The sequence below is a fragment of the Sinocyclocheilus grahami genome, unplaced genomic scaffold, assembly GCF_001515645.1.
Source record: "Sinocyclocheilus grahami isolate Dianchi unplaced genomic scaffold, SAMN03320097.WGS_v1.1 scaffold702.1, whole genome shotgun sequence".
Classification (NCBI taxonomy): domain Eukaryota; kingdom Metazoa; phylum Chordata; class Actinopteri; order Cypriniformes; family Cyprinidae; genus Sinocyclocheilus; species Sinocyclocheilus grahami.
This window is the reverse complement of record NW_015505881.1, coordinates 448,766-464,924: the sequence shown is the minus strand read 5'-3', so window position 1 is coordinate 464,924 and position 16,159 is coordinate 448,766. Positions and strand designations below refer to the sequence as shown.

Sequence of the window (16,159 nt, the reverse complement as noted above, 5' to 3'; positions counted from 1 at the left end):
TATATATATATATATATATATATATTCAAATAGAAAACAGTTATTTTAAATAGTAAAAAATATTTCAAAATTGCACTGTATTTTCTGTACTTTCGATCAAATAAATGCATGCTTGGTGAGCAGAAGAAACTTCTTAAAAAAAAAACACACACAAAAAAATGTCTCTGTTCAAAGACTTTTCTCTGGTGGTGTATAATCGCTATTTCACATTAAATTAAGCCAAAAACATAGTCATATTGATAAACACTGATTAAAATTCACATTAACAGCATCTTCTCCTGAAATCCCCAGTGGAGATCCATTACACATTGTTTGGCATGCTTCTTGCGTGAAAAAGAGCTCTGTCCCCATCTACATTTCCTGCCGGTATTGAAAATCAAACCTGCAACCTTCGGGTTATTAGTCTGACTCCCTAACCATTAGGCCACAACTGCCCCTATAATTATTCAACACTTTAACTGTGAAGGAAGTGCACTTTGTATGCTTGTCTCTCTGCTTTGCTTTCATTGTGTTCATATGTCTTTACAGATGTTGGAACGTAACTGGTTGACCATTAGAGATGAAGCACTGTCAGTGTTAGACGGCACCAGTGGACAGTTCTTGCCTGAAGATGAAAATCTGAGAGAGACAGGAGACTGGGGCCAGTTTACACTGTGGCAGCAGGGTAAAATGTGAAATTAATGTATAATATCCACCAGCATGTACCTTAGATTTACCAACACATTCCTTATATAATTGCACAGGTTATGCATCCATCCACCTGTTTCCCAACAGCTTGTCCTATGTAGGGTCACAGGGATGTTAGCGCCTAACCCAGGATTTTGTTTTTAGTGGTTCTTGCTTTTTTAAGGTGCAGTCACATTTACCGTTGCTCTGCAAAATCCAGCAAATCCATTAGGAATCTGTGCGATCAGGGGTGAATTCACAGCGTTGACCAACAAAACCCTGCTTAATTTAAAAGGGACTTCTTTGTGACCAGTTCTTAATACATCTTAACCTTTTTTGATCGTAAAGTTCCTCTGCAATTAAGATCACACCTTTATTCAGAAAACCATTGGTGAGCACAAAATTATTTAAATGAGAAAATAATTTTACATGTAATCCACATGGTTTTTCAACTACAAGTTAAAACAGAGTCAACTTCATTTAGCAACCTAGTGTGGATTTCTTTGAATATGCTAAAGTCTTGGGTGGTGTTACTGTTGTTGTTTTTTTAATTTGTAATATTGAGGCACTTTTGGGGAAAACACAATGTGTATGCAAGTTTTACTCTTTCTCAGGTCGAAAGGTTGCTGCTTCATGTCGCCATGTCCCTAAAACCTGTGGTTTGCTGGAACGTTACCCAGAGGCCACTAGCTGCAAAAGAGGCCAGGTCAGTCACCAGAAATCAATTACAGTTGTACACTCTTGCCTAGCTGTACATTTCATTTAGCTTCACCATGTCTCCTTTTTACAATGCTTATTTCTGTTTATGAACTGTTGCTTATTAACAGTTGCCTACTCATTTAAATGTTCCTCTTTTAGATAAAGTTTTCAGTAATGCAAGTTGGTACTCATGTATGGCCTCACACTGGTCCCACCAACTGTCGTCTACGAATGCATCTAGGCCTTGTCATCCCTTCTAAGGGATGCAGGATTCGTTGTACAAACCAAACCAGGTCAGTTAACACACAATGATTAAAACTGCATTAACTACAAAGCTTTTAAAATGTTTCACTATTTACAGCTCCATTTCCACTCCAACTAGTTGGTTACAGGGTTTTAAATGAACACTTGACAAGCATCAAATGTAAATAAAAAAATTGGCGAGTAGAAGAACTGTGATAGTTGGTTTATTTCATTTTTATTTATTTATTTTTGGAATTCATGTGTGGCATGGCTTTTATTATTTAAAAATGTATTCAGTGAATGTTGATTGTCTTTCAGGGAGTGGGAAGAAGGAAAAGTGTTAATATTTGATGACTCGTTCGAGCATGAAGTCTGGCAGGAAGCAGAAAGCTACAGACTCATCTTTATTGTGGATGTCTGGCATCCAGAACTCACCCAATTACAGAGGCAGACTCTGTCACCAATATAGACGATTTGTTCTGAGTTTTGAAAAGTAGGTCAACCGCCAGTCGGAGTGACAGATTTACGGTCCTTAGCCAATCACAGATTTCATGAATCACAAACATCTATTGTGCTGTCCTGTGGGTACTGATTACAAGGCAATGTGAATGTATAAGTCTTATAAAAAACAATCATGGTGATAGTTGTAAATATTATAAGTGTGATTTTTGAAAAACATAAAGGATGGATTTAGAAGTTCAAGGGTTTTAAAAAGACAGTTCACCTAATATTCAATATCTTAATTCTGGTAAAGTAAATACGATTTATAATCATGTTTCAGAAACATGTTTTAGGGCTCAACAGTAAAATGAAAGATATAATAAAGATTAAAACATACATTTTGTGATTTATATCTTAGGTTAGACTGAAAGGTTACCTTTAGTAAAATAACAATACAATGAGATGCATGTTATGGGACCAATGAAGAGATCAGAATATTAGAGAATGAGTTGCATTTGCTCTTTTTTTCTGGAAAAAAAGGAGACCTCAGTCACTTTTTATAGAAATATGATTGAACATTGCACTGTATGTTGTGGGTTACTTTATATAATGTGTGTCCAGGTGAATACGTAAATGAACAGATGTGTTAGCTATAAGAGATGAGTGCACAGCCATAAAAAAATCACTTTGTGCCTTTTCCAACCTTGAAACTATTCTATTAAGGTCAAGTGTAACGTTTTGTTTTGTTTTTGTGAAATGTGACGTGGATGTTTTCTCTTCAGATTCACTGCAAGCACACATTTTATTAACACTACAAATTCTACATGATTTTTGTATACATGTGAGTTTGCATAATTTCATCATGTGAAAATGTTTGTTCTTTGTATCGTTTGGGAAGTATTCAATTTTGATATGTCTGAAAAGAACAATAATAATAATTTATCTCAATTATAACACAATTAAAAAGAATTTAAAAACACTAATAAAGACATCAGTACATTTAAAGAATTCATCTAATCAAAAAAATAGATCTGTTCAAATGCACTTTGAGGTCCAGTGTATTCAGGTTTGTAGTTATAGATCAAAGCTTTTTCCTCTTCCTCTGTACTAGGAAAGCTGTGAAAACTTTTCCTCGCTGGAAAAGCAACAAAATAAGGAGAAAGGTTACTCTGTGAAGGTCTAACTTCTTAATTTGTTAATGCATTGCATTAAAGGAATCAAATTTAATTAGGAGCTAATAAAATCACATTGTATGTTGCTCAGTAGTAGTATTATTATTAACCATACCTTCATTCACAAAAAAGTAAGCCATGTAGAATGTGGTCTTAATGGCTGAAGGTGTGTGGGGAATATAGGGCCGAGTCCACTCAAAAGCATTTTTCTCTGGATGCCATTGAGTAGCGTAAATAGGGAAATCATATGCTGAGGGTATGCATAAAAACAGTACAATGACAATGTTGCTCAATAGAAAGAGGCAAAAAGCACGGTCTATAATGAGACACAGCTTATGTCTAGTAAGAGCTTGATTAGCTGGTTCAGGTGTGTTTGATTAGGGTTGGAGCTAAACTCTGCAGGACACCGGCCCTCCAAGACCGAGTTTGGTGACCCCTGGTCTATATGCTTCCTCTATCAATCCATCTGATTATCATCATCACTCACCTTCCATTGTGGACACAAACTCATTTTGTCCATCTGTGTTGGTACTTAAAACTCTGTAGAACTTTTTCAGGGTCTCACTCTTGGTAAAGTTCTAGATTTAAAAGTTTGAAAATGCCTAATTTTATTTCATCCAGCAAAAAACAAAAATATACATTAAATCCTTTACATGTGATGTGTTCTTTTTTTTGTACATTACCCTTTAAAATGAACATTGCCATGCATCATATTAATATTGCAGTTAAATGATTATAGCAAATGGCTGCAATATAACAGAGTGAAAAATTTAAGGGGGTCTGAATACTTTCCGTACCCACTGTATTTCCCTGTGAGAAATAAAACATTTCACCAAATTGACCAAATTTCTATCACAGACATGATGTTGTGCATTGGCGTGTATACTGTATACTAAATAATGTCTGGTGATACTGTAAAGTGATAAACTATACTACATTCAGTGAATACATTCCAAACAATCAAATGTATTAGACATTGTTTTCTAAGATGTGAAGGTGTATTCTTTTCCTGTTGTGTACAACTGGTTACCAGTAAAGCATACAATATTAAATTAAAAGCTTAATAAAAATGTTACACTAACTTGTTAATCATTTCTATTTTAATAATGTTAATTTAATCACTTGTTTATACATTTTATTATAAAGCAGGAATCAAGAAACTTCTTTATTTTTATTGCCATACCAGCATCTATGCCTATTTTCATGGCAAGATCAATGCATTTTAAAACAAGCATCTAGTAGTAACACAGTAGTAATGAAAACAACAATTGATTTCAAGAAATAGTTGTTGAATGGTGATAGTAATATTTGCTACTCTACCTCTGTAGTAAGACTCCACTGATGAGAGTTCTCTGTGAGCGGTTCTGTTTCCAGTGATTTCATAAGATCTTCAGGAAAATCTCTGAACAGTCTACTGTCTCTAACATCTAAACAGCATTGGATAAATGAATAATATTTATACATCTATGATGACTACGACACTTATTCTTAAAATAGTTTCACTTATTTGAGAAATGTATACTAGCTGCACTGCAGTGGCACCATGATAATTACATGTTACATCACAGAGTACCAAGCTAATAGTCAATTTTTGTGAAATTCGTGACTGGGAGTAAGCTGACAATGTCACTTGCATTAACCATTATGTAAATATAGGGATGCACCGATATGAAAATTTTGCCCGATACCGATAACCGATTATTCTTTATTTTTGAAAGCCGATAACCGATATGTTGGCCGATAAATCTATATCCAAATTGTTATATACTTTTTGAGAGCCTGATTACAAAAAAGGTCTCATCATTAAAGCCACATCCCAAACACTTCAACATAAGCAGTCTAGTTTGAACGGTGTACGTTTTAAAAATATTTTTACTCTCCCATTACCAAATTTAGTCATAAAAAAGTCTTACAAATAAATAAAATAATGCATAAATAATGCAATCAAGTCACTGGACATCATTACACGTGTAAAGAATCAAAATGAATGCGCCACAGATCAATAAAACAGAATAGCCTCTGCACGGACAATAATTAAATTATTTTAATTACTAAACCATATTGTTGATGAAAATAATAAGAGAAAAAATACAAGTGGTTGTTGTTATTAATAATGTATCAATGATTTTGAAAAAGTAACAAATTAATACCACTGTTTTAAATAGCAGCCGTTGAGCTGCGCGTGCTGAAGCTGAAGAGCTGAATGAACATGGTAAACTGAAGCGTTTTGCTGGCAGCTTATTTAACTCAAGGAAATGAGATCCTGAGATTAATATTAATACAACATAAACATAATATTACAACTTATATATGTACAAAATGATGCAGTTATTGCGTGCTATAGTCAGAATGTGTGATCCTGTTGTGGATGCGCTCTTCCCATATCAACGCGCTGAAACACAGCAACTAAACCCAAAGAATGCACAACGTTTTATTATAATAATGTTCTCATTAGAATGTTATATACACAACATTCCCAATCATAGTTATTAATGTTGTGCACTGCTGTTTGAGCTGCGTGCGCTGAGCTAAAGACGATCACCGGTAAACTGAAGCGCTCTTTTAACTTAACCAAACGCATTCTATATGAGATAAATCAGATATACATCAAATAAACACAATATTACAATGTACAATTTCACAAAAGGCTGCAAACGAACAGTGCGCATCTGAAGTGTCTCTGAAGGAAATAATGCATTATTTATCGGCTTTAAGATATCGGCCAAATTTTCTTATCAGGCCGATACCGATAACAGAAAAAATTAGCATTTATCGGCCGATACCGATATGGTGGCCGATATATTGTGCATCCCTATGTAAATATATTTGATTTTACAGTTAATTGTTATAAAACATGGCTTTACCATCTGTGAAGTTCAGTGGCAAGACAATACCACTAGTGTTGGTGTGGGACAACAGCAACTTCCCGCTTGTTAGCAATGTGAGAAGTTCAAATCCTAAACAGGTTCCCCATACAGGGAAATAATCACCATTTGAATTGGCCTGTTAACACACAAACATATCTATAAATTGGCTGGAAAATTAAATTACACCAACATATTGTATTCCTCTTACACCAACATAAGTAAGAGGAATGCCAAACAACAAAATGCAGTGTATATGTGTGTAAAATGAAGATCATTATGACTCTTCATGAATTTGTTCATTGCTCAGGGGTTAAAGTTTTACCAGCCCTCTTTTATAGCTCATAAACACAAAGTCTGACCTCTGCAGCTCCATTTAAAATTGTACTTTATTTCACAATGTCTACTAATTTAACTCATTTTTATTTTACCTAACTATCAATGCTGCTCAAGTGTTGCTTAATGTTATGTTAATGTACTTTGGATACATTGTCATGCTGAATATTTGTACCAAATGGACCATTTGTACACAAACCTCAAGAGCAAGTCTGTAGAAAATGCCAGCTGCTTTGGAATAGCCAGATGATTCTAAACTGACTCCACCTCCAGGAAAAAGGACTCTAGAGAGAGAGAAAAGGTGTCACAAATCCCTTATTGTATTCACTGATATAATTATAAGAAATACTTTACTTACCCATTTATGGATTTGAAGAGCTTTCTGTACTCATCATCAGACTTATTTATCCTAAAGACATTTTTTTTTTAATAAGTTGCAATTTTGTGAAAATTGCAGTCTTGCACATTCAAAAGCGTTGAAAAATAAGGTGGATAGAGAGCAGAGGGCTCTTTATGCTGCTTTATTCATTCATTCATTCATTAAAGCAGAGCTAACCTTGTTTATAAACTTTAAGACATGGCTAAGTTGTAGTCAATTTTCTTATGATATTTCCCAGCTAAAATAAACAGTTGTATATTAACATAATACCATTGCAATACATGTTACGTACTAAAAATAATAATAATAAAAAATACTATGTATGAATGAGTTATGTTTCACATTCCATATTGCTTCTACTTTCACAACATTCTAGGCAGTATGCAGTACGCTAGTAACGAACTCGGTGTTTATGCTGCAAGTGGATAAGGAGAAAAAACACTGTTTCTCATTTGAAATAAATAAACCCTGCATGTTTACAGTGAAGGCATTTTCTCTATAGTGTTTTATCTTACATCAGAGGAACAACACGAGCGCCAGCAGATTCCAGAAACTTAACGTAGGACGCCGCAATATATGAGTTTCTAAGAGGCGACGGGTCATACACTTCCTGGGCAAGAACACCTAGACAAGATTTAGACATGGTTTACTTCATGAAATATGTAATGATAATACAGTTGAAAGTGGCATGCACTCTATTTAATACAGCGTTGCAACTCACCTATTATTGGTCTTTCGTTTGTTTTTATTGGTGTTCCGATATTGTTAGCAAACACGGCATTTGAAAATGTAAAAATGCAGGCAAGGTAGATGTGAATCATGTTTTCTTTAGACTGGAAATGTTGTGCTTCCCCATGTGACAGTTCCAGATCGCTTCCGTGTTTGACATCACGTGTTTGGGTATTTTTTAAAGGTATCTAACGAATGTTACATCAAAAACAGTCAGTTAATAATAATCATATTAATATTTAACATACTAAATAACTGATCTAGACAGTATTATTGGATGTAAAGTAGGGACATTACATTGTAAAGATCATAAATGGTTAAAATTAAATGAAAATATGTTTAATAATAATATTTGTCATTTGTTTGAGTGACACCTGAGTTAATGCACGCAAAACTGTAAAACATTAGGAATAGATCCTTGTTACTGTGATTTGTGTAATATTACCTTGGCATTCAAAAAAAATGCTGTGATGGGGTTTCTAATACATCTTTTGTGTGTGTGTGTGTGTGTGTGTGTGTGTGTGGGGAAGGGGTGGGGGGGGGGGGGGGGGGATACTTAAAAATAGTAAATGATGTTTATCTGAAAGTGTAACAATGCAAACAGGTGTTCTATTAAGGGTAGGTTTAGGGTTAGGTTTGGGTTAGGGGATAGAAAATATCGTTTGATCAGTATAAAAGTAAGAGAAGTCTATGGAAAGTCCCCACAATTCACAGAAACAAAGGTGTGTGTATGTGTGTGTGTGTGTGTGTGTGTGTGTGTGTTTTCACCTAATACAGCTGAGTAAGTGGCTATACATCATTTTCTCATGTTGCTGTTGTAACCCATTTATCTCTATTTTGTCCTGTTTTGAAAAGTTGTGGAAATGCAAAAGTGGATATGTTTACAGTTGAAGCAAAGAGGAATGCAAAAATGATTAGGGTCTCCCATATATCTTGTTAATGCAGATGTTTACCATACTTAGCTGTTCTATGTGCAATATGCATCTGACACTTTACAAACAGACTATGTTGTCTGTATATTTTACCATAACCTCCTCACATTTATGTCATGCTTAGAACCTTTAGCAAGGTATAAATGCGGCCTCCCACTAAAATGCAGCTGACCCTGTTAAGCAGTGTTATGTTGGAAAAAAATAGTGCTTTATATCCTAATATTTGCTCTGTTACCTATTATTTCATGTTCAACTGATACTTGTTCTTGTTGGGCCATAGGACATTCACAGAGTCTTCCCTAAGCCACTCTTGCATTCTCATGTAATTAGTGTCATCGTCGTGTTGGAAGGTGAACCTTTGACCAAATCTGAGGTCCTGAGTGCTCTGGGTTAGGTTTTTTAAAATGATCTCATTAGGATGGTGTTCTGCAGAAGATGAGTGATGCCTGGTTTTCATAGACATGACTCTTAAGGCCAATTTACACTTCACAGACAAATGCCAACAAACACGTTTGTTGGGTTTTGTTGAATCAGTGTTACCCTGTTGGCATCTGTTGCCGTTGGTTGGAGTTTGTTTTCACCCGACTGTTCAGTCAGTATTTGTTGGTGTCTGTTGGGGCAGTGTGAACATGGCAGCTATTTTTCATAAAATTCTAAATGCAACGGCCAACTTGTTTGTTGCCGTCTGTCTGTGCGGTGTGAATGAAGTTCAATATAGCAGAGAATCTAATTTCTCACAGACTTAAGAGTCATTTGCAAATTCCAAACAGGACTCCATGGGTCTTCCACTGAGAAAAGGCTTCCAACTGGTGATAGCTTTTCATAAGCAAGTTTCTTCCTTGTTCACACTTGATTTCTGAAGCTCTGAGAGTGACCATCAGGTTCTTGCTCTCCTCTCTCACCAAGGTCCTTCTCCCTGATTGCTCAGTTCTAGGAAGAGTCTTGATTGTTTCAGACTTATTCCATTTAAGAATTATAGAGATTAATGTACTTTTGAGATATTTCAATGCAGTCCTGTATCTGAGCCTGTATCTGAGCTTCATAGGCAGATGACTAACTACATGGTTTTTGCTCTGATACGCATTCTTCGTCATGTGATGTTTTACTGTGCTTTTTAAACCAACAAAGAAGTTACATTTCCGCTACCTATTGGACTGGAGTGTGCTCTTAATGATGGGTATAGATGAAATATTTCTCATATGCAACATAGTTTAGAATTATATGTTTTACTGTTTCTGGATGACCACATTTATCACAGTAAGCAGTCTCATGTTTCCCTATAATGTGCAGATTCTGATTTAATGTCAAAAGTCCAATGCACAGTCTGGAAATGATAGCATAATTTTTTTCTGTATTCTCTCTGCACCAACATGAGTAAATTAAATAGACAATTTGCTTGTTTTGTGGAAACATTACAAGCCCCAATCTTCCACTGCATTGCGTTGTGTTTTAGAGTTAAGAGAAATGTCTGTCAAATTAATGGATAATGTCCTGGCAGAAAATTGCCAGTTCATTGTCTTTTTGTTTAATGAAACTGGACAACAGAGTAACATGCAGACCAATACTTCCATAATTTAAGTATAGCACTAATATAAGTAAATATTTCCAGACATAGAGTACAGTATCTCCCTCTTCTAAAGCCATTCGGTGGTAGAATTCCTTACTTTATGCTAATCTTTTGGTAATCATTCTTTCCATTATCTTTCTTATGTGTGATGTCAGTGTTATTTGGCCTAAACAGTAGTTCAATGGATCTGATGGGTCAGTCACAAATACTGTGTCGAATTAACACACATGAAGATCTTTAATCTAGTCTTTAATAAAACCACATAAGGTAATCCAAACAAGGAGGTCTGGAAACACACATATATTGTCCGTCGATGAGACTGGACAAACTAAAACTGAGCAGACAGGAACTTAAATAGGCAAATGAGGATAATTAATGAGACACAGGTAAACTAACTAACTAACGTAATCAAAGGGGAGACAGAAACTAGGTCAGAGAACAAAACAAGCAGGCAAACAAACCCTGCGTTCCATTTGGAAGAGCTCATCCCTTCAAAGGGTTTACCCTCCGGAGTGAGAGCTTTGAAGGGTTGAAGGGTTTAGGGGACCAAACAACTGTTTCTTGAAGTGCCCTTCTGCGCCATTATTCCGTGCCCCACAAGGAGGTGCCATCATCATGGAAGGAATCAGAGCAAATGATCATGAGGGCCCGAAAGTGTCCATCAGTTGTACCCTTCGAAATCCTTAATTCCGAAGGGCCCTTTGAAGTGGCCAGTTTTGAGCACTTCGGTTTGGAACGATCCTTCAATATGGCGGCCATGATTGTTTTCACTCCGAAGTGCCCTTCTGAGGGCGATATATCCCATTTGGAATGCACCGATAGTCCAAACAGGGTGATGGTGTGACAGGGCCCTTCCCTGATTTCCTGGTTCACTGCCTCTTTCTATCAAGTTAGTAACTTTCCTGTCTCTTTCTATCTAGTTAGTAACTTTCCTTCTTTTTACACTTTATTATAAAAACCTAGAAGCTTCATAGATACTAGAACACCTATGTTTTATATAACATGTATCAGATTTCATTTTTCGCATGAGATGTTGCCCTCTTCATTTCTTCCAAAGGTAATGGAGCTTTCAATGTGATGTTCATCTAATCCATTCTCTCGAGGGTAAACTGATCTTGTTAATCCCCTTTCCTTTTTTCCCCTATTCACTCTCGCTAGCAGAAGCATGAATTTCAGCACCTTCATTATCATTTCTGCTTTCTCTTCGTCAGACACTGCTGCATTCTCCTGTATCACCAGTATGGGATATTTCCATTTTCTCCTGATACCTCTCGTGCTCCTAATCATGCCCCAGACATCACCCACAGATTTTGATCTACCAATTCAATACAAAATGTTTGCCAGCTTTGCCTTTACTTTTGCTTGAACTTGCTAATGTAATCTGTTCCCGTGCTTTAAAACGACTGACATAGTGCTTTATATTTTGAAGTCTATTCTGGATGCTTAGTTTGTATTCTGTTCTGCATTTACATTTCTTGTTCCTGTTGTATTATGGTTTCAGTTTCAATTCATTGTCCTCCTTGTGAAGGGTGTCAATGATTGTCTTCTGGACAACTGTCAGCTCAGCAGTCTTCCCCATGATTGTGTAGCCTAGTGAACCAAACCGAGAGACCATTTTGAAGGCTCAGGAAACCTTTGCAGGTGTTTTGAGTTGATGTGGCATGTAACCATATTCTAATTGAGATAGTTAGAATTGTTGAGATAGTGAATTGGTGGGTTTTTGTCAAATGTGAGCCAAAATCATCCCAGTTAAAAGAACCAAAGACTTAAACTACTTCAGTCTGTGTGCATAGAATTTATTTAATACACGAGTTTCACAATTTGAGTTGAATTACTGAAATAAATGAACTTTTCCACACCATTCTAATTTATTGAGATGCACCTGTATGTTCTATTAGTTATTAACTGGCTATTTAAAGGACAACGTGACTGATTTTCAACCAGATTTGTGTTGTTATAACACTAGTAGTATATGTAAATGACCAGTGCATACTCCTTCTCCACACTGAAAAAAATTAATCTGGGTGGATGTAAATGTTACATAATTAAATCTGTGATATTGACAGTAAAATGTTAAGTTTCTGTCTTTACATTAATATATCTAGTTTTGAATTAATCTGCATTTGATCAAAATACAAGACAATGTGCAATTTTTTCCTTTACAAAATGTATCTAAGTAATCCCAACCAATCTTCTTAGGTACACACACACAACAAACAATAACCTTGTTTCATTTACTCAATATAAAATAATTACCCTACTTCCCTTCGTGTTTCGTTGGTCTGGTCTGGAAACCCCGCACATTCCAAACAAAGAGGAACATGCGGACTGAACAAGGTAAGAATAAAGTTATCAAAGTAAGGTTAGATGTTTGGTACATTACCATAGTCTTTAGTTTTCGAGTTGTTGTACAAAAAGGCTTTACATTTAATTTGAAGATAACGTTGTTGTACATGGATTTACTTTAAATTATAATTAAATAATTTAGCAAGTGACGATAGTTTGTGTAATTTGAAGCTAACGTTAGCATGCGGCTATGAAATAAGGCATATAGTGTATGCTAAGCACGTGAATTTTTAGAGTAGGTTAAAGGATAGCATCGTTTTTTTTTCAACCTGGACCCCATTTCCCTATGTTTTTGTGTTTAAAAACTGATGGGAACAACAATCTTTGAAATTGTTCCAATATTAAGCAAGAATTTTTTTTTTTTCTATTCAGTTAGTGCACTTATCTCTTATATTTTGCCAGACGTCGGACCACCTAAATGTTGTTCTTTGTGTATTTCTAGGGTTACTTTATCTATTTTAATCGGTTTCTCTTTCTCTGTGTCTCAAATTCTTTTCTCTCAGTATCTAATGATATTTGTCCATCTCTCTCTGTCTCTTTTGCAGATCGATGAGGAATTCCGAAGGATCACACTGAAGCCACTACAGTCCACATTCCTAGGGAAGTTGGGCCAATAACAAATACACACCTAAATTGTTGAGTCTATACAGGAGGAAGGGAGGAGCTGTAGGGAAGAAACTTGATGAGACCCTTGACATCATAAATGAGGCATGTACTTTTAATATTATAGCAGTTAGTTTAATGTTGTAACATTCTGATATCTGTACTGAAGATAATCTCATATTTCATATGTTTGTAGGACAACAACATTGAATCCCGAAGAGAAACTGTGATCAGAGGCCTCATTATCTACCTTGGTGAAAAGACTAGGACTACCAGGTAAAGAAAATACATTTCTGCCCTCTCACTTGTTATGAATGCATACTGAAGGATTCTCAAATGTATTTCTTGATTTATGTATACACAGCTCTCTCCACAGAAATATTTTTCAATTCACACAAGATAGTTATTGTTTATAAATTTCTGATGCGCACACACATTTCTTGGCTTAAATCACAACACTGCTCAAAACTACCACAGCAACCACTTAATCCCACCCAGATCCCGACAACACGCAGCACACTCTTTTGAGTGACTTTCGGGCACAAAGTATACATAAATATATTCAAATTCAAATTTACCACAGCAACCACGTAATCCCACCCAGATTTCTGTTTAGATGGAGAGTAAAGACCTATATGCAGTCTTTACTTTAGCAAACAAAAATGAGGTTTAATTCTCTCTGGTATGTTTCACGCTCTCTCCACAGAAATATTTTTCAATTCACACAAGATAGTTATTGTTTATACATTTCTGATGCGCACACACATTTCTTGGCTTAAATCACAACACTGCTCAAAACTACCACAGCAACCACTTAATCCCACCCAGATCCCGACAACACGCAGCACACTCTTTTGAGTGACTTTTGGGCACAAAGTATACATAAATATATTCAAATTCAAATTTACCACAGCAACCACGTAATCCCACCCAGATTTCTGTTTAGATGGAGAGTAAAGACCTATATGCAGTCTTTACTTTAGCAAACAAAAATGAGGTTTAATTCTCTCTGGTATGTTTCACAGGTTTGTGATGATGATGATGATGATGCAGCCATCCAAGAGGACCTCACATCATTGCTCAACATCTTTGTGGTCAACAAAGCCAGGGAAGGAGGTTGACAGAGCCAGTTTATATTAACGCCAGTGTGAGAGCGAGCATGTGAAGCGATCAGCCGGTTCTTCCGTTTCAGAGGACTTCCGTGTTTACATGTCTGCAGCAGGCACTGATCCCTCATGGCTTTCATTACGAAGAAGGATCGCAGCAAAGAACGGTATTGTGCTTTCATATTTTAACTGACACTTTGTTTATACCGGTATCCCAGACGGATCAGGAGGGTGTTCTCTCTCAGGTCCGTACCGTAGGACTCTGACTTCAGGCCTTTTGTGTCACTTTAGCTCGCTGGATCCTTCTCCTCATAGGCCAGTAAACACATCAGAGACATGTATCAGTGTTGTTACGCGTAGTGTTTATGTTAGAGTATTCAAGCTTTAATTGTTAATACTTTTATTTTTAACTTAATTAACATTTTCCTAGCATCGGATGAATTGTATAGGGAGAGAGAGCGGTGGGCACAACACCGGTCCCTTGTTTGTTTCAAGCGTGTGAATAATCCCCTTATTGCAGTAATGTTAAGACTCACAATCTCATTGTGATGGCAATACGTTTTTGTTTTGAGCTAATTTAGAAATGAACTCTCATTTTTGCAGTTTACACCAATTCTGATTGCACTCACATGATATGAGGACTGTTTATGTCACATGAGCAGCTATGTCATACAGACTTATATTTATTAATTTGTTTAGTTCCTTCAGGCAGTGCCCAGGGCACTTTACTTAAAGTCTCTGTGAAATTAAAATGGACGATTTTTATTTATTTATAGAATGTTGCAGTGTTTATTATAAATTATGTATCTCTTGCATCATTATTTAAAAAAAAGTGCCCTAGTAATCTTTAGTTAAAAACATTAAAGGGTTAGTTCACCCCAAAATGAAAATTCTGTAATTAATTCCTCACCCTCGTGTTGTTCCAAACCCGTAAGACCTTCGTTCATCTTCGGAACCCAATTTAAGATATTTTGATGAAATCTGAGGGCTCTCTGATCCTCCCATAGACAGCAAGGTAACTACCACGTTCAAGGTCCAGAAAAGTACCAAGATGATCGACAAAGTAGTCCGTGTGACATCAGTGGTTCAACTGTAAAGTTACGAAGCTACGAGAATATTTTTTTGCGCAAAGAAAACAAAAATAACGACTTTATTCCACATTTTCGTCTCTACTGCGTCACTTTGGATGGGCGTTCACGACATTACCATGACATGTGCATGTGGCAGCGTCCACAAGTGATCCAGTGGAGACGAAAATGTGGAATAAAGTCGTTATTTTTGTTTTCTTTGCGCAAAAAATGTATTCTTGCGGGTCAGAGAGCCCTCATATTTCATCAAAAATATCTTAAATTGTGTTCCGAAGATGAACGAAGGTCTTACGGGTTTCGAACAACACGAGGGTGACTAATTAATGATGCCCTGTTGAAAAAACCAGCATATGCTGGTTAGGTATGTTTTGATGCTGGTTTAAGCTGGTCCTTTGCTGGTTTAAGCTGGTTTATGCTGGTCCTTTGTAGGGGTCGACCGATATGTGTTTTTCTAGGCCGATGCCGATACCGATTATTACAGATCCAAGTAGACCGATAACCGATATTTTGAACCGATATATATGTCTGGTGTAAAAATGAAAATTAATGTCACAATTAAGAATAACAAGAGCTCTGAAAAAAACTGCCTTCCCTGGTGTTGGTTGAGTGTAGTACTCCCACAGTAAACTCTTTATTTTAAAGAGTTAAACCTTTATTTTTTGGCAAACAAAGGGTTTACTATTCAAATTAAAACATGGAAGAAATAGCGTATTGTGTGATTTATTCTTTTAAACAAAGGTTGTAATAATTGTTGTAGTAGTCAGGGGTAAAAACAAAAATCTTTTGACCTGAAAATGTTTCCTCGGCCAAACCCCATTCCTCAGCCATACCCGTCACACACCCAGTTTAAGAGCAGTGTTTTTCTTCTTGTAATCAAGAGCACTTGTCCTTCTAATTAAAAAAAATGAAGGAGCACCTTCTGATCAAGAATCAAAAATTAGCCTTCCTAATACGAGGTGAAGTGATTTACAGGGGCATTTTCTTTTTA

The 16,159-nt window shown here is 36.1% G+C and overlaps 3 protein-coding genes across 5 annotated transcripts in view; 2 read left to right on the top strand and 1 right to left on the bottom strand.

The window, feature by feature from the left end:
- Positions 1-2,221, top strand: part of unm_hu7910 (un-named hu7910) — a 53,147-nt gene extending 50,926 nt beyond the window's left edge. For 2 of the 3 annotated variants that reach the window (XM_016243854.1, XM_016243853.1), the window contains exons 13-16: positions 529-664; positions 1,281-1,372; positions 1,525-1,658; positions 1,927-2,096. In XM_016243854.1, coding sequence (XP_016099340.1) covers positions 529-664; positions 1,281-1,372; positions 1,525-1,658; positions 1,927-2,077 — 513 coding nt within the window. In that variant the 3' untranslated portion in view covers positions 2,078-2,096. Of the gene's footprint in view, positions 1-528; positions 665-1,280; positions 1,373-1,524; positions 1,659-1,926; positions 2,106-2,154 lie in introns of those variants that run through there. The other variant, XM_016243852.1, reaches the window with a different exon arrangement.
- An 822-nt stretch (positions 2,222-3,043) lies between these two features.
- On the bottom strand, positions 3,044-7,685 carry ggh (gamma-glutamyl hydrolase (conjugase, folylpolygammaglutamyl hydrolase)). The gene is made up of 9 exons (XM_016243855.1): positions 7,522-7,685; positions 7,316-7,424; positions 6,780-6,830; positions 6,621-6,705; positions 6,086-6,224; positions 4,542-4,648; positions 3,709-3,799; positions 3,337-3,471; positions 3,044-3,184 (listed from the first exon to the last, which is right to left on the bottom strand). Exons 1-9 carry the CDS (start codon positions 7,619-7,621, stop codon positions 3,063-3,065), a joined length of 939 nt encoding a protein of 312 aa, XP_016099341.1. The 5' UTR covers positions 7,622-7,685; the 3' UTR covers positions 3,044-3,062.
- Positions 7,686-14,137: 6,452 nt separating this feature from the next.
- The window catches only part of nsmaf (neutral sphingomyelinase (N-SMase) activation associated factor), a 35,177-nt gene continuing 33,155 nt past the window's right edge, over positions 14,138-16,159 (top strand). The window contains exon 1 of the mRNA XM_016243848.1: positions 14,138-14,250. Coding sequence (XP_016099334.1) covers positions 14,213-14,250 — 38 coding nt within the window. The 5' untranslated portion in view covers positions 14,138-14,212. The remainder of the gene's footprint in view (positions 14,251-16,159) is intronic.